This window comes from Nelumbo nucifera, chromosome 2 (genome assembly GCF_055504915.1).
Source record: "Nelumbo nucifera cultivar China Antique chromosome 2, China Antique-T2T, whole genome shotgun sequence".
In the NCBI taxonomy this organism is placed as follows: domain Eukaryota; kingdom Viridiplantae; phylum Streptophyta; class Magnoliopsida; order Proteales; family Nelumbonaceae; genus Nelumbo; species Nelumbo nucifera.
In genome coordinates this window covers 89,866,313-89,884,869 of record NC_142650.1, presented here as the reverse complement: position 1 = coordinate 89,884,869, position 18,557 = coordinate 89,866,313, and the positions used below count along the sequence as shown (strand labels likewise).

The 18,557-nt window shown below is 37.4% G+C and overlaps 2 protein-coding genes across 4 annotated transcripts in view; both read left to right on the top strand.

Annotated features, from left to right (window-relative positions):
- Positions 1-458, top strand: part of LOC104606027 (F-box protein At3g54460-like) — a 36,457-nt gene extending 35,999 nt beyond the window's left edge. For all 3 annotated transcript variants that reach the window (XM_010271032.3, XM_019199229.2, XM_010271034.3), the window contains one exon: positions 37-458. The gene's annotated coding sequence lies outside the window, so the exon portion shown is untranslated. The remainder of the gene's footprint in view (positions 1-36) is intronic.
- A 5,662-nt stretch (positions 459-6,120) lies between these two features.
- The window catches only part of LOC104606028 (pyruvate kinase 2, cytosolic-like), a 35,287-nt gene continuing 22,850 nt past the window's right edge, over positions 6,121-18,557 (top strand). Inside the window, exons 1-7 of the mRNA XM_010271035.2 lie at positions 6,121-6,315; positions 7,138-7,234; positions 7,325-7,422; positions 9,290-9,445; positions 9,575-9,652; positions 9,757-9,888; positions 13,285-13,365. Coding sequence (XP_010269337.1) covers positions 6,247-6,315; positions 7,138-7,234; positions 7,325-7,422; positions 9,290-9,445; positions 9,575-9,652; positions 9,757-9,888; positions 13,285-13,365 — 711 coding nt within the window. The 5' untranslated portion in view covers positions 6,121-6,246. The remainder of the gene's footprint in view (positions 6,316-7,137; positions 7,235-7,324; positions 7,423-9,289; positions 9,446-9,574; positions 9,653-9,756; positions 9,889-13,284; positions 13,366-18,557) is intronic.

Here is an 18,557-nt window from a genome sequence, read left to right as displayed (position 1 = left end):
CCAGTGTCTGATTGATGATGATTTTTATTTATTCAGGTAAGTGGCTGACTTGTATTCAATTATACTTCAAGGAGTCAGTTTGACAAATGTAACTTTGTGTATGATACGTTTAGGGATAGTTCAACATTATTAACAATGCCAATTCATTCACTGTTGTATGTGTATCTAGGCAGACAGTTCAGGTGGCTGAACATGTACATGGATAGATGTGGTTTATATTGAAAAAACAAAAAAAAAACAAATAATATGACCTCAGAGCAGAATGGAGGTACAGATTTGTGCTTCCGACTATATTTAGGTAGCTGGTTGACACAGGTGATGATGATGAATTTGTATCCTTGTATTCATTAAACACTGTCTTGTTATACTATCATGTACCAATACGGGTAGGAGAATCCCATTATTTCAGTCGTTCTTGTACTGTGTTATCAATCAAAATACTGTGTATTATTCCTTTCTATCCTTGTCCGTTATCTCGTAGCTTACTGTAAATCAAAATGTACTTCAATGGCTAACCAAACCTAGGTAAAAATATTTACCAAAAAATGCATGTATTCATTGTCAGTTCCTGCTGAATCCATTGGGCAGTGAACATTTTTACAATTTTCTTTCCTCTAGGTTCTTTGTTTGGACTCATTGGGATATCTTCTTTATCAATAGGGATGGTGTAAACCAGGGTCACTCTCTCTCTAATGAATACGAAAATGTGATTCCCTATCTATTTTCTATATGATAATGAATAAAACAGCTCTGATGAGGCTAAAAAACAAATGGAGCAGTGCATGGGTTTAACAGAACATTAATCTTTAAAATAATAGTTTCTTGATACATGGTGACTGCACTAAAAATTTAAAAGCAACTAAATAAAGCAGCCCAATAAATAAAAAGTATAAAACTAGTTAATATATCATCACTGTATGAATCTGTGATGTTTAACAATAGATAAACTGACGTGTACTTTCATGTAGACACATGCACGCGAGCTTGGTAAGCGTTGACCTTGTAATATTTTAGGTTTTCACTCTGGCCTCCATCTTAGGAACTGGGGCTCTGTTTCATTTAACCGCTTGAACCACATAAAATAATTCTGGTACGAGTTTTCTAGTCGAGTCGTCTAGAGAAGATTTCTATAGACCCAGGAAATTTTCACACGGTTGGAACATTGGGGGCCCAAATGGGCCCAATTGGGGTTTCCTCTACTGATCTCCACCTTACCGTAGTGGTTTAGCTTCAGCCCAACTTAGGCATTTTCCTTGGCTAGCACCACTTGCATGGATTATGGGATTGGAGATTTAAGACATCCAGAGAGCCCCTAGTTGTATGATGATTGGTTTGAATTAACCACGTCAGCTCTCAACATGGAAGAAAGAGCATAAGTCTTATGGAGAAGAATAACCTTTTATCTGAAACTGGGAATTAATCTTTTCACTAATTTTCTTCTCTTTGGATGGACCACTGTGCCTAGCATTAAACCAAGAACAGTGCTGGTCTAAGGATCATGGCTGGAATCCCCAGAGGTTCCAAGGGAATCACAAATGGACAACACTAAACGCAAAAGGTTGCTTGGTATCATTGTTGTTTGTATCTGAAACGTTTTACAATGATCAATACAAATAAATGGCAAGAAATGTATTGTATTTGTCACATCATATATATATGAGAGTCACTTCAGCTAAAATGATTAGATTTTCAAGCATCAATTTGATGTTTCAACCATAAATATCAATGACCAGTCACATGCATTTTTAAAAGGTATTACCTGTTTCAATTATAAACAACTTCAAATAACAAATAACACTTGTATACTTGTATGTCAATTTGCATCAAGAAACAACAATGATACCAAGCACAACCTCTGCAATCCTGTGCTTTTGCACTATGGCACTTCCAAACTTTTCAAACTTACTTTACAATAAGGGGGCGTTCTTTTTTTTTGGATTTTGATAGGGGGAAAATCTGGTCAATGGGATTTTGGTTTCCATTGATCAAGAATCCCATGTTCTTTTTTTAGATTAATGTGGAAACTAGGGAAAGTTTATTTTTCTGGCTATCACTTACCATCTCCTAGGTGAATAAATAACTTTCCCATTCCAATACTTGAATTGAACAAAAATGTCCTTTTTAATAATGAATTTTTTATGGTTAAAATGGTCATTTCCTTTTTTACTTGGGAAATAAAAGAACATGGGTAAATACACTTACTTGGGTAAGTGTTTCCCAGGAAAAACATACCTAGATAATTGCATTTACTCGGGTAAGTAATTTACCGAAAAGCGAACGGGGCCTAAGGGTTATTGAATGTAAACTCTCTACTACTTCCAAGTTCATACTTCTCTACCCTCTACCAGACCACGTCAATAATCAAAAAGCAACAAAGCAAAATCTGCCATGAATTATTGAATAATGATAAAGTCATTTTCATCATTTCTTCACGTATAAAAACTGTCTGACATGATGTATACAGCCAAGGTTCAAAATTTTGATACGACATGCCAATTTAAAGGGGTTTCGGGAACCACTCTTTTTCTTATAAAAATATGGTTAAAAATATGCCCAAAAACTAAATTTTGAAAAAAAAAACTAAAAAATATATAAAAGAGCGCTATTTTAAGTACCAGTACGCAAGGTTCAAAATATCGATACGCCTGATTCGCTGGTAGGGGCGTATCGGGCGAATTGATACTTTTTTTTTTACTTTTTTTTTCTGAAACCGGTTCAGGGGGGCCGGTTTAGGGCTCCTCCACCCCCTGAACCGGTCAGACCCCTGATACACCCACTATAGGGGCGTATCAGAGGGGTCCCGGAATGATACGTATCGGCCGATATGAATCGATACATGTCAATACTTTGAACCTTGCCAGTACACCCCTGCTGATACATGGAGGCATATCAATATTTTGAACCTTTTATACAGTCTTCAACATTAGGGTTCTTTTCTGCATTGCTCATCATGTCACAAGCGGAGTTCGGATCTGCTCCTCACAGCAAGGTTTAAAGTATCGACACGTATCAACCCTATCAACCAATACGTATCGCTTCGGGACCCCTCCGATATGCCCCTATAGTGGGTGTATCGGGGGTCTGACCGGTTCAGGGGGTGGAGGAGCCCTAAACCGGCCCCCCTGAACTGATTTCAGAAAAAAAATTAAAAAAAAGTATTGATTTACCTAATATGCCCTGTATCGAGCATATCGATATTTTGAACCTTGCCTCACAGAGCATGCCTCACAGCTCGTATCAGTTGTGCATCTGGAATATCTCGTACTTGTAAACTTTTAATTCATGGAGAGATGTTCCAGATGCATGACTAAAACATGTTGGAGGTCAATGTGAAGAGCAGATCCGAACTCCCATAAGCATCCTTCGCTCTGGCCTAATACTTCTAGCTTCTTCATGTGGTCCTAAATATTGAATTGTTCTCATTCTGTTTGTTCAGGGCTGTGTTTGGTTGCATTGCAATTTTATTTGCACTAGTATAAATATATGGGAGTACAAATGAAAAGAATACAAATTTTCATTTAATTTTGTTTTGGGTTTTACTTTATTCTGTTTCAGGTCTTAATTTACTTCATTTGTACTACAATCAAACAAAGTAAGCTAAAATTTAAAACAAAAATAGATCAGAATTTACACTCAAATCTTAGTTTTGCATCAGTGCAAATTTATCTGCATTACAACTGAACACAACCTGAAAACAGAAATTTGTAAGACAAATTTGCAGCACCTGCAATGCAACGCGCTAAAGACATAGTGGGCCCATAAAGACAGTATTCAGGGACATGGGTCCCACTATGTCTGTAGTGCCATTGCATGGTATAACTCAAAAAAGAAAATGATGCAAAAAGGCTTATGTGCCTCCCAGAGTTATTTAAGACTTTGCCAGATGAACCTGATCGAAGTGCCCTCACCCGAGGTTTTATTTCTTAACAGTGCAATTTCATTTGCACTAGTATAAATTGAAAGTGCAAATGAGAATAATACAAGTTATGGTCCACTTTGTCTTTGGTTTTTACTTTGCTTCAGGTTCAGGTTTTGTTTTACTTCATCTATGTTGCAACCAAACAAAGTGAAGGAAAAAATTGAAACAAAAAAAATCAGAACTTCAAAAGTTGCACTCAAATCATTTGTACTACCATAATTTTGCATCAGTGCAAATTTATTTACATTGCAACCAAACGCAGCCTAAGGATTCAATAGAACTAAACGTGAGAGCCCATTGTTATAAACGTTTAACCCAAAGGCCCAAATATGTCCCTCGATTCAATAGAACCCTCAGTGGACCACATAACCCCAGGCTCTAAACATGATTCAGGACTGTAATCCAATGGGCTTTATAGTAGGCCTACTGTATACCTCTAAAAGCCCAATACGTGGATGTCAAACATGATTCAGGAACACCCTCAAAACTTTTGTTGAGTGCGTAACAAGAAAACAGACATGGGTTGGGACTCCGGACTCCCAGCTCTGACTTCTGCATTTACAACTAAATTTATTGATAGTTGAACCTGACTGTGCTGCCACTTGCCAACTTTCATACAACAGCCAACAGGTGGGAATAGCACTCCCTCTATCAATATTTTTTTCTGCATGACAGATTTACCCCTCACATCTTGGGAAATTCTTAGACCATCCACATTACCTTAGTAGTACTTCATTTTTTTTAGCCCTACTCAGTGGCAAGGTTCATAATTTTGAAATGTATTAGTTCGTACCGATCGATATGTATTGGGAGCCACCTGATACACCCTTGCAGGAGGTGTTTCGGGGTTTAACCTGGTTTAAGGGGTAGAAAAGACCTTAAACCAACTCTTCTGAATCAGGTTCACAAAAAAAAAGAGGAGCGAGGGCCGATATAGCCTGACATGCCCCTACCGGCATATCGAGCTGTATCAATATTTTGAACCGAGGAGAAGGAGCACAGTGGCGCTGCAGCAAAGGAGAAGCTCAACCAAGGCAGCATGTCACCAAAATAATGGGGAGAAACAGGGTTGGGCTATGTGGCTGTAATCTGTAGAAGAATTTCCACCAGAACTAGTTTAGGTTGTTTATTTTGCCATGGTTTCTAAGAAAGAAATGGGGAAAAAAATTTTGGGGTGGAATGGGGACCAGATAACAAATAATCATGGTGGAGAAATTTTGCACTCTCAAACTTCTGCACCAGTGCAAACAAAATTGCACTGCAAATAAACGAGGCCTAGAGATAAGTAATCACTTGTTACTAGATATCATTAAAGCAAAGAAAGTATTGGACTAAGAACAATCTATCTTGATAGCAGTCTCAATGTTAGAGGTGGGTGTAGATAAAAAATTAACAAACTTTGGTTTCACTTTGATTTACTTTGGATGCTCAAAACAAGGTTTTTAGGAGAGATGAGTTGTATCTTCGATTTCTTTTATTATTATTATTTTCTTTTCTAATGTAAATTTTTCAAGAATAGAGGGTAAAATGGTCTTTTAAATAGAAAATTAATTAAATTGGCATTTCTCAAGAAATTTCTTTGCACCTACATATGATGTTGTTATGTGATGCAAATATAGACAAAAATATTCAAATCATATGCACTATATACATATTATAAATACATTTTAATATTTAATAATTTACAGTTTTTTCCTAAAGAAACCAATTAACAAAAATTAAAAAATGCAACCAAGTCATTTTTCCCCCTTTGGTTGAATCTCAAACTCTCACTTTCCACTTATAACCTTTATTTCTTTTTTCTATCTAATTATGTCCTCCACCTCTCTTTCTCTCTTATCTCTCTTACTGGTTACTGCACATGGATGATGGAATGCATCCATCACTATAAAAGGCATGAACAAAGCTGAAAATGGCCAACAAATTGAAGTTTGGGTGCAAATTCTTGCCACGTGGCAACAAATGATTCGGCTGGAGGCTGGAGCAGGATAATTAAATAACAAACAATTCTCCTTCTGCATTCTAATTTTCACCTAAGTTGCCAGCTGGACAGATCTCTAGTTTTTTGCAAATTTATTCCTGCACGAGACGTGCTGCTCTGTAGCTTAACTCTAAGTCAAAACATGGAGAAGGGCTGTTTAGTAAATTCCTCTCGAAATATTCTACTACGTCACTCAGAACATGGAGAAGGCCTGCAACCTCCAACCTCCAACCTCTGAACTTAACCAATTGCCTGCTTCTTCATCACAAATCATACAACTACTACCTCTTCTTCCTCTCTCTCTCTCTCTCTCTCTCTGTGCCGTCGGTTTGTTTGGCTGAACACAATGCAAGGAGGTCAAATGGTGGTGGAAGAGCCGGTGCAACTTGCTTCAGTTCTCACGTCTACTAAGCCTGTAATTTCTTCTTTCTCCCTAATGAATCCATTTCTGCAAGAGCTAGACTTGTTTTTTGCTTGTCTTTTACGTATCTCAGGAATGAACGCCTTATAATTTCTTTGTTTGGTGTCATTCTATTGAAACTCCATTTTTTTTTTTACTTTTTTTTTTGGTCTAGTACTCTAGTTTGGGTTCGTTTTCTTTTAATTCTTGATAATTTGTTTCTCTTCTTCTGTTGTTAAAGATTCTTTCACCTGCTCTGTTTTAAGATTTTGTTTATATTCGTCGTTGCTGCACATATTTGCATCCTTGAATGTTTCTGTTCTATTATTGTCGTTGTCCTTGCTTTATTGATTTTTTTATTGAGTTTGTTTCTCACTCATTTGAGTGTTTGTGATCATTCACACGATGAATTGCCAAACTCTACTTGTAGAGTTCTACAGTTAGATTTTGGTTTCATAGGTTCTACTTTCCAAAGTTCTCTGTTCGTTTATATGACCATGGCACTTCCGTTAGTTCGATAAGACGAATAGGATAAGTCTTTGGTTGTGGATATGGCTCGAAATCTGTCTTCATTATTCGCCATGAGCTCTCTTGCTCATCCCTCCCAAATAAAAATAAAAAAGGAAAAAAAGAAAGCTCTCCTCGGGAAAGCAGATAAAAGGGGGGAATTCAGTACTTGATTGTGGTTATACATTTTTCTCTTCAGGAATGGGTGAAATGTCCTTTTCTTTTTCTTATTGCTCATCTTAAGAAACATTAGTATTTGGGGTTTCCCTAACATTTCCCTGGTCTTTTGCAATGAAGAATATCTGCTAATGGTTTGTGTGAAATCTGCAGAGCTACATACCATCACTAACCAAAATAATTGGGACCCTTGGACCGAAGTCACGCTCTGTTGAGGTGATTGAAGCATGTCTACAGGCAGGAATGTCAGGTGGTTTTCATGGATTCTTCTTGGTATGCATATCTGAGTTGTAAGATAACTCCATTCTGATGTAGACTTTACATTCTTTGTTTTTGGCAGTTGCCCGGTTCGATTTCTCTTGGTTAAGTGCAGAGTACCACCAGGAAACCCTTGACAATTTGAGGACAGCTATGAAGAATGTTAAGAGGCTATGTGCTGTATGTTATAAATTTTTGATTGTTCAGTCTTTCTGCTTCATCTTTTAGCTACCATTTCATGGAAGCTCAAATGGAGTAAATATACTTCTGGCAATAGATGCGGATACTCACTTTCACTATTATAGTCCGAATGCATGTTCATGCACTACATGTAACTTCTTTTTTTTTTTTTTTTCTGTATGAGCATTTGCTTTTCCAACAATACAAGACCCTACTTTTCGAATGAATGCTATTTTTTTTCATTTTTTTCCTTCTTTTCAGAGAGTTGTTTCTCCTGTAATCAGGTTTACTTTATACTTTTTACTATTTTACCTGGACACCCTTAAAAGGGTTCAAGGGGTGCGAAACAAACAAAAGAGGGGTTTACACAATGGTTTGAAAGAGAAAGGGCGATTTTAGAGTAATATAAAGAGTAGTATCCTGTACTATACTTGTTTTATTATATTTAGTTGTTTTATTTATATTCTTAATTTATTTATAATTTTATATATCTATATCTCCATGTGTTAGCATTTTAGATATTGTTGTGTCAGACACGTCTTAACACCCATTTCAATTGTCTTGGTAACACTGATTTTTGAACCCTGAGTTTTCTTTTCTGTTTATATTTGTGGAGGAATGTAAGATTTAAAATATGAATTATTTAAGAACTTTAATTTTAGTTACAATTACTCATCAGAAAATTACAGGTGTGTATACTGTATTATTGGCACTCTTATCCATGAAATCTTAAAGCATACTAGGAAAGTGAGAAAAATGCAATACAACTTCATCATTTACAATATGAAAAGTAGTTTGAGGCTTGAATTGGTCTCTCTCCAATGATAAGTTATGGTATTATTTCCAAAGGAAGGACAAAAGGTGAGTAACCTTACTGACATTGTACAGTCCTTCCAAGAGTAAATGGCTCCCAAGATTACCACCTTAGCTACATTTTGGAATGAGTTATGATGATTAAGGTAGGAATCCATTTCCGGTGATGAGCTACCAGATACCCTCTTAACATGAATTTCTTCTTGAGTGAGCTACCAAATACACTCTTAACATGAATTTTACAAAAGTTGATATTATTAATAAAGAGAATGGCTATTTTTTTTTTCAGTTTATATGCATGTTGGTTGGTATATAGAACTAGGGAAGTATCCTAGAATTTAGTTTTTTTTTTTTTTTTTTTTTCTTTTCGTTTGTGAAATTCTAACACCTAGGTGACTAGGTGCTCCACTGTAGCCTAGAATCCCCTATACACCCTAACAGATATGCTAGAATAGAATATAAAATAAAATCTAGAATTAAAATTCAGATTTATCTCCCAATGCCCTTCTCTAGTCAAGATACTTTCTATTCCCCAAATCTGCCAGATTTAGTAACTTCATAAAGGGAATTGTAGCATCTGGGATGATTCAATCTTGGGGCTGAACAGCATTGACCTTTTACCATGCTGTTTAATGTTTGCTCTAGTTCTGTCGTACTCATAAGGGTAGGACAGTCTTTTCAGTTGTAAATGAGAACATATAAGTAGCAGCTGCCTGGGGTGAGAGACTGATTCTTTTTTCTTCCATCATTCTCTCTTATTTTCTGGTTCTTCTCTGTTTTGCACATAGCCCTACTTGGTCTTCAGAACACTCTCCATCCATATTCTATTGGGAAAATCTTGTGTAGGCTTATCCAAGTGATTCCTTTCTCACGATGCTTTGATTTAGGCTTCACTATCACCCAATTAAATTGGACTTAATGGAGCTAAGCTTTAAAAGTGCTACTTCTATTAGTGCATCCCTGTTCCTTCAGAGTTTCATTTGTGAAATTGGCAAAAGAAGCTACTGTAGGGCATATATTTTGTTTTTCCTTTAACGCAGTTTATCATTTTCAGGTTATGCTAGACACTGCAGGGCCAGAACTTCAAGTTTGCAATACAACTGGGAACCCGATTGAGCTGAAGGCTGATGCTCATGTTACCATTACTCCAGATGTTTCTAAGGAACCATCAGCTGACATCTTAACTGTTAATTATGCTGGACTTGCTGAGGTTGTATCCAAGTCTGTCTAGAACTTTTAGTTTGCCTCCATTATTATTTTTAATATTTTCTGAAGAGGTCATACTGTTTATTACTTGATGTTTTTTTCTTTACCAATAAAGTCTCCAATGGAACTGCAGGCAGTTAAGAAAGGTGATACTATTTTTCTCGGACAATATCTTTTCACAGGAAGTGAAACAACCTCTGTGTGGCTAGAGGTGAAAATTTAACATGCAGATTCTCTATTGCTTGTCTATGAGAAGAAAATGATTATCTACATAATCTTAAGCTAAACTTCTATTCTGATGGTACATTTTTGCAGGTAGTGGAGACAAAGGGTTCAGATGTCATTTGTTTGGTGAAGAATAGTGCCACTCTTGCAGGATTTATTTTCACCATGCATGTTTCCCAAGTCCATATCAATTTGCCTACTTTAACTGAAACTGATAAACAAGTAAGATAGATTTCATTCAGTCTAATTACTACAATAAATTGTATGATTTTTTTTATATCATTCTCACTGATTGTGTTTTCTTGGGGAGTTAGATATACTATTTAACAGTAAATAGAAAGTTTCATTAAATAAAAAGTATACAATTTTATTAAATAATAAAAAGGAGAATACGAGACCATGTAATAAGATATCACCCAAGAAGAAGAGAAAAGAGAAGCCATAGAAACTGCTTCCTAATAACAAAAACCACCCTCAAAATGCCAAAAACAAGTCATATTCATCATATCATCAAACAACCTGGAATCTATGGTGTTGTTTTGAGCTGATTCGTATGTTATACAACCTAGAATCAAGGCCATTCTTTAAAAACTTGGCAGTGATAGATAACATAAAATTCTGATCATGTTAGTGGATAGCACATTTGTTTGCTGAAATGGTGAAGAAGAAGAGCAAGAAGAGATGAGAAGAGAAGAGAAGAGAGGTGTGTATGGGTGAAAATCTTAGTCCATCCGGCCCTAGAAACTAATACATCACTATCTATATATATATATTAATATTAGAATGATACAATGAATGGACTAGAATGCCCCTGATTAGTGATGGAACACCTAGACAGTACAATAATAAAACCAGTTCAGGCCCAATAATTAAATGCCCATAACAGAATATAAAACTGAAACATGGAATATAAAACTAAAACTAAAGGCCCATACCAGGATAATTTTCTGTATTTTTCTGTATCTGTTCTTCTCCCCCTTCCCCTCTTGCTAGATTACTGTTACCTTAGCTCAAGTTCTCTTTCTGCTATTGTGTTCCTGATTTTTTTCTTTGGGAAGCCTCTTCTCGTGCTGGTCTTTTCATTAATGCTAAGTTAGAAAAGGGTCATCGCTCAATGTTGATCCTGGCTATTTGGTACCTTGAGAGGGATGGACTGGTTGCAGATCTAACATTTGAAATTTTCTTTCTTAAGTGGATGCTCTCAGTCTTGAACCCTTTGTCTTATGCTTGTCAGACCAAGGTTTTACCATTGCACCAAGTGATGGCCCTTTGTACTACTGATTGTCTAAGTGATAGAAACAACTTGGGATTGATTTATCTGCAACAGGTAGTATACATATAGAATTATAGATAACTAGATTTTAAGAAAACCATCCCCCTTAAACAAAATATAAGAGATAAAGAGGAACAGACAATAATTTATTATAGACTTAAGGGAAAATTCCTGATTAGTACCCTGTACTTTGGGTCTAGTGCCACTTTGGTCCCCAAAATGTGCCAATCCAGTACCTGCCATCAATCAGCTATTAAGTGTCATTTGAAAAGACACAAATGCCCTTTGAGTGTCATCTAATCTTCTTTATCAACCATCTAATTCACATCAAAATCAGTAGATTATTCTTTTGAATGCCATTAACCAGCCATTAAGTGGGATTTGAAAAGACACAAATGCCCTTCGAGTGTCATCTGATTTTCTTTATCAACCATCTAACTCACATCAAAATCAGTAGAGTATTCTGTCAAATAGAGATAAAAAAGTGCAAAAGTAAAGAGAGAGAAACCAACTTAGGCAATCTAATCATCATGAGTAGCATTTAATAGAACAGGCGAAGGTGAATGGTACAATCTGAGAACTAAAAGCATTAGTAGAAAACTAATGGTACAGTCTGTCAACAGCAGTAACAGAGAACTGTTTCAGCAGTGCTCTATCTCTCTCTCTCTCTCTCTCCACTGAACAGCTAGTCTAGTACACCATAAAGACGCTTTCTGTAACACTGGTCTGGTATTTTTATCCAGTTCAATTCCTTATTCCATGGCAATCCTTCAAAAAATTCCTAGTTCCAAATTAAGTCATAAGGGAAAGAGAGATCAAGTGAGAGAATCATAGACATAGAAGTTAGTGTCTCAATCTCACTTCCATGCAGTTGTGATTTTTGAAGTTCAAAGTACAAATGGCAACCAGGTCATTCTTTTTCTCAAATTATCAACTCCACTACAATAATACTCCCAGAAGTAAATTTATTCAGGATTTATCCTCGTGTAGGTAGATTTTACAGGCAAGGTTTGAGGATCATTTCCCTGCATTCTGACTGTAATGAAATCCTTTCATTTCAGTTCATAGTAATGGAACGTATGCTTCATAAAAAAGGCGAGTCAACAGGCAATCAATGAAGTATGATCCAGGAGTTCACTGAACCAACCTGCTTTATGGAATCGGCAACTTCAGGCCTGATACTGTCACCAGGAAATAGAGCCGCTTGGATCAACACAGTTGAAATCTGCTCAACTGAATGGCTACGAAGAACACATCTGAAGATTTGGGAAGTGTTTGAGAAAGAACTTGGGCAGGAAATCAGATGGGATTACACCTCTGTTTCATCTTCTCGAGGAAGAAGATGATGAACAGTGTTTTATTTCCAAGGGTAATTTTAACAATTTCAAAAGTTTCAAGTCACACATGATGTCATGTGATACACATAATTGATGGCTGGTTAATGGTAGGTACTAAATTGGCACGTTTTGAAAGTTCGGGTACTGAATTGTCGCGTTTTAAATTTCAGGGACCAAAGTGGCACTAGACCCAAAGTACAGGGTACTAATCAGGAATTTTCCCTAGATTTAATGCTATATTGATACATATATTTATATGCAATGAAGTTTGGATCTAACTTGAAAGCTTGAGTTTACGCTTGAACATTTTTTATTCTGTATATTTTGATTTCTTATTCAACATTTATATTTTCAAGATCAATAATCAGAAAACATTAGATCATCAAGTGCTTATACAATCTACATCTATAGCAGCCAAAGAGACTTATCCAATCAAACTGTAGGCCAAATTTCTATAATGTTTGGTCAAATTTCAGTAAGTTTTGATTGTTTCAATTGAAATATTATACCAATAGCATAAATTTCATGATTTCCGTTGGAATATGGAATCATGTCAACTACAACTCAAGAAATGCATAATAGAGAAAAGAAGGATCTTTACATTAAAAATAGTAAAAAGGGATAGTTTTTTTCTAAAACTTAAGAAAGCAATAGACTGAAACAAAAATATTTGAAACTCTAAAATGAGCATGAATAAATGTTTGTTGTATCTTTGTGATAATGCATACCTTATCGTCATGGTTATGAATTATTTATGCATGTATAGCTTGGATTCTAGGGGTACTAGACATGGGTAATGGCATATGTCACTTACTATAGTTTATGTTTCCTATTTTAAATAGTTTTTTTTGGTTGTATAATGAGTGTGTAGTTATTCTTATTCTTTCTTTAAAGGTTTGTTGAAGATCTCTAATATTTTCAGTCTTTTCATCGTTTCTATAAATTTACAATGTTTCTTTGAGTTGTGAGCACTACTTTACCCATTTCTTTTCTTTCAAAATGTAACAGGTGATATCTACCTGGGGTTCCCATAATAATGTTGATTTAATTTCTCTTTCATACACCCGCCATGTGGAAGATGTCCGAGCGGTTTGTATTTTTTGGTGTTTAGATAGCATTGTTATTGCTATAGAGGAAATATGTGCAGTCTTGCCCTTTGTTACATAAATTTATTCTTTTAATTGTGATCACTGAACTATATCATTTAGTAGAATGGATGTTTTAACTGCGATCACATTATTATATACAAAAGCATTTGCAAGCTAGAGGACTTGAATCTATACTGAAAGTTACAATTATAAAACCATATAAAAGTTGTTTCTTCATTAAAGTATCATATTTTGAAACAGTTTTACCATCTCCTGGTTACTATACCGAGATTTTTGAAACTAGTCTTTCTGGAATGTTGGCATGAATTTTTTTGGTTGGTAATTTGTCATAATTGAGTTACAAAGATTGAAACATACAGGATGAATATTAGAACTATTAGAGCAGTTCAAACAACACAGAATTGCTTCAGAGTGTGTTAGATTCATGCACGCAGAAAATAATAAATTATATTAACTTAAAAAGAAGTGTGAAAGGACAGTTGTGCCCCTCACATACAAGAGAAACTGAGAAAGACAAATACAAGAAATAAAGGAAAAAGGAATTACAACAAGGCACAAACAATGTACAATATAAACATGGTCCCACTCACAAGGGGAGTCACCCCATATCTCTACACCCCCCTCAAACTAATGTCAAGAAATAAGCATCGGTTTGTCACTGAGACATTGATGGTGAACACTTGTCAAAGCTTTGGTAAAGAGATCTATTAGTTGAAGACCAGAAGACACGTGATAAAGGGTGACATGGCCTGCAAGATATTGATCCTTGATAAAGTGACAATCAACCTCAACAAGTTTTGTTCTATCATGGAATACTGGATTTGAAGCAATCTTGATTGCACTAACATTGACTGCGTAGAGAGGGGTGGGGGAAGAATAAGAAAGACCAATGTCCTCCAAGAGAGCATAAAGCAACATCAATTTGCTACAGGCAGAGGACATTGCACGGTACTCTAATTCAATGGAGGATATAGAAACAATTTGTTCTTTCTTACACTACCATGATACCAAGGAGTCTCCAAGAAAGACACACCATCCTATATTAGAGTGTCTAGGGCACCCAGCCAAATCAGCATCAGCATAGACCTTAAGAGTAAATAGGGAGGAAGAAGAAAAAAAAGAGGCCATGAGACGGATATCTCCCCACATCCTTTACCAATTCACCATCGACATCATTAATTCTGTGATTTGGATCAATAGAAGTGTCTACTGGTTTGGTCCCCAACTTCCCAGTCTCTCGCAGTAGGTCAAGTACATACTTTCTCTGTGAAATAAAGATCCCATACTTGGATCTTGCAACTTCAATCCCTAAGAAGTATTTGAGCTCACCAAGATCTTTGATCTCAAATTCTTACTGCAATGATTTTTTGAAATCATCAATCTCCTCCAGATCATTTTCTGTCACCACTATGCCATCCACATACACAATCAGAATTGACACCAAAGCATCTCTCCTCTTCACAAAGAGGGTGTGATCAGACTGTGTCTGTGTGTATCTAAAATGGATGAGTGCCCCTCTGAACCTGTCAAGCCAAGCCCTAGGTCACTGTTTCAGTCCATAGACTCCATACAGAGATTTTCTGAGTCTGCACACCTTTCCTTTACCAACATTTTCATAAAAGCCTACTGGAATGTCCATATATACCTCCTCCTGTAAGTCACCATTGAGGAAAGAATTTTTGACATCAAGCTGGAACAAGGGCCATGAATAGGTGGCTGCTAGAGATAAAAGGATACGAACTGAACTCGTCTTAGCTACTGGTGCAAAGGTTTCCAGATAATCAACACCATAGGTCTGAGTATACCCTTTTGCTACCAACCTTGCCTTGTACCTCTCTATCTTGCCATCGGCCTTATACTGCATTGTGAATACCCATCGACATAGAATCCAGGGAAGAAAAAAAAGCACGGTAGGAGGGTGATAAGGCACTGTAGGAAAGATGGTGTGAAATGCAGTGGGTTGTACACTTTCTCTTCCCCTTACGAAGCGCAATGAGAAGATCAAGGTTAGTGGGATCAGCTGCAACAATGGTGTTAGGGACAAAAACATTATCATTAGAAAACATAACAGGCTCAGGCTCAAGAGGAATACCTGGAACTGTATTTGCCGAATCTGGAGTTTCAGAAGGACTGACAGAGAGTGGTGTGGGTCGAGGATGTGTGGAGTCAACCATCATCTGTTGGCGCTGATATTGCTGTGAGGCTGCATGTAGTGGCTCAGGTAATGAAACTGGAGGTGCAGGTGCTGGCTGAACTGATGCTACAGGTGGTGGCTGAACTGATGTAGATGCTGGCTGAACTGATGGAGGCACCACAGAAACAGGAAGAGGAACAGATTGTGAGTTATCCTCCCCAAAACTCTACCCCTGAGGAGAACCACTCGAGAAAAAGAATGTGGATTCAAAAAAGGTAACATCCATAGTGACAAATCTGCTCCTCGACACTGGGTTATAACAGCAATACCCCTTTTGGTTCTGAGCATACCCAAGAGAAACACATTTCTTGGCCTTAGGATCCAATTTCTTGCGATGAGGGCCAAGAATGTGAACAAAAGAAACACAACCAAAAACCCTCAGAGGTATATGAAATATCTCTCCATCTGGAAAAAGAAGGCTAAATGGCACCTTAAACCCCAAAGTCCGTGAAGGAACACGGTTAATCACATGTACGGCTGTAAGAACTGCATCTCCCCAGAACTGCACAGGAACTGAAGCACACACCATAAGACTCCTTGCCACCTCCACAATGTGTCTGTTTTTCCTCTCAGCAACTCCATTCTGTTGCGGTGTATATGCACAACTGCTCTGATGAACTACACCATGTTCTAAGAGATATGTGGTTAGGTCTTCTCAAAGTACTCTCTGGCATTATCTGATCTAAAAGCCTTAGTTCTCACTCCAAATTGTGGGAGAACCATCTAGTGGAATTGTCGTATTAAGTTAGGAACCTCATCATGTGATCTCATCAAATATATTCAAGAATATTGTGTATAATCATCCACAAACAAGAGAAAGTAACGGAATCCTCCCATGGAAGGGATTTGATATGGCCCCCATACATCAGTGTGAACAATATTAAAAGTAGAAGTACTTCTTTTATTACTTGGTTTAAAAGACTGTCTACAATGCTTTCCTAACTGACAACTTTCATACTCCAAAGTAGATAATTGAACAGACTCAAACAACTTTGGGAAAAGACATTTCAAAGAACTAAAAGAAAGATGTCCCAAGCGATTGTGCCAAAGCATAATCTGGTTCATTGACTCTGACCCACTACTATTGATGCTGCTAACATGATGGCCCTGATGTCTCGGAATCTCATCCAGAAGGTAGACTCCATTCACCTCACGACCACTCCCAATCATCTTCTTTGACTCTAGATCCTGCAAAACACAATTACCAGGAAGAAAGGTTACAGAACAATTCAAATTTTTTGTCAAAGAACTAACAGACAGTAGGTTGGTATGAAGTCTAGGGACATGTAAAACAGAAGACAGAGTTATATCATTGGTCACTCTAACTGTCCCCTTCCCAACAATGGGCATATGTGAACCCTCTGTTGTAGAGACTCTGTCTCTACCATAGCACAACTGATAGGAACTGAAAATGGTAGGGGCATTAGTCATATGCTCAGATGCTCCTGAGTTTATAATCCAGGAAGGTCCCTCCTTACCTGAAGTGGATGCAAGATTTGCAGTTGCATATGAACTACCTATATGTGCAAAGGAAGTGGTGTAGTTGGTTCCTGCATTCTACTGTCCATCTGGAAGGCTAGAGCTGGGTGAATCTTTTTTACTCATAAGCTGTCCAAACCTCTCCAATTCTGTTATCACTGCTGCTACTGCAATGGATTCCCAATCAATTTGGGAGAGAGGGGCTAAAGAGTCTCCTGTAGTGGCTACATTTGCATTTCCCTTCTTGTTTCTTATCCGAGCAGGCATAAGATTTGGATGAAGCTTCCAACAAGTGTCCCTAGTATGCTTAGGCTTCTTGCAATAATCACACACCAAGTCCTTCTTATCTTCCTTTCTAGTCTAACTACTCCCCCTGACTCCATTCGACTTAGGTTTTGTTGTACCAACCATAGCCGACTGGTCAATCCCAGGCTGTCTCAGCATTACATTCCTCCTACTCTCCTCTCCAAAGATAAAAGAATAGGCCTGAGAGAGTGTCACACCCTCCCTAGAAAGTATGCTGCCTAGCAATGTCAAATTCAGGGTTCAGCACTGCCAATAACTCAAAAACCCTATTCCTCTCTACCAGTTTGTGATAAGTTGTTGCATCATTTACACTTTCCCATACCACAGTTTCTAAGTGATTTATTTCCTGCCATAGGGTTTTTAACATGGAGAAATACACAACAAGAGGTTTTTCTCCCTGTTTCATACTTATCACCTGATTTCTTAATTGATGGGCTCTGGCTTCATTTTGCTTCTGAGAGTAGGTTTCAGTCACTCCATCCCAAATCTCCTTAGCAGTATTAGCCCATAGGAAATTTTTTGCAATATGAGGTTGTTAACAGTTGTTTATGTTCTCAGGTTTAGTACCGCAAGGGTACTGTTGTAATTTTCTCTTGTCTTTATGTTGTACGACTGGGCCAGTATAAATAATAATACTAACTCTCACCCACTGAGTTAAGGAGGGCTCTCAGTCCACTCGAGTCTCCTCTCTTCTCTCCCTCTCTATTCTCCTCTCCTCTCCTCTCTTCTCTAGTTCTTGCTCAACATGGTATCAAAGCAAGTCGTCCAGGCCTAAAGGGTGGTGTCAAGCAAACCTGTTGTTCAATGTCAAGCAAATGGTCTTCTTAATCTTCTAGTCCAGAAGTTATAGAGACTCTTCATCTCCCAGAGCTGGCTCCATCGAACTGCTAATCTGGAGTACTCAGTTCGACCCAGAAGTCATAGAGACCTTTCATCTTCCCGAGCTGGCTCCATCGAACTGCTAATCTGGTGTACTCAATTCGACCCAGAAGTCATAGAGACCTTTCATCTTCCAGCCCAGAAGTTGCATCCACCGTCTGTTTGACTGTAGAGAGGCGATCTCTTGAGGTTCGTAGAGGGAGTTCTAGCTTACAGAGAAGCTATCTTCTGAAGTTAAAAGAGGTACTGGTCATCTACCATTCAGCTGCCCTACTGATTGACTGGTTATTGATTGAATGTTGAGCCGATTGATG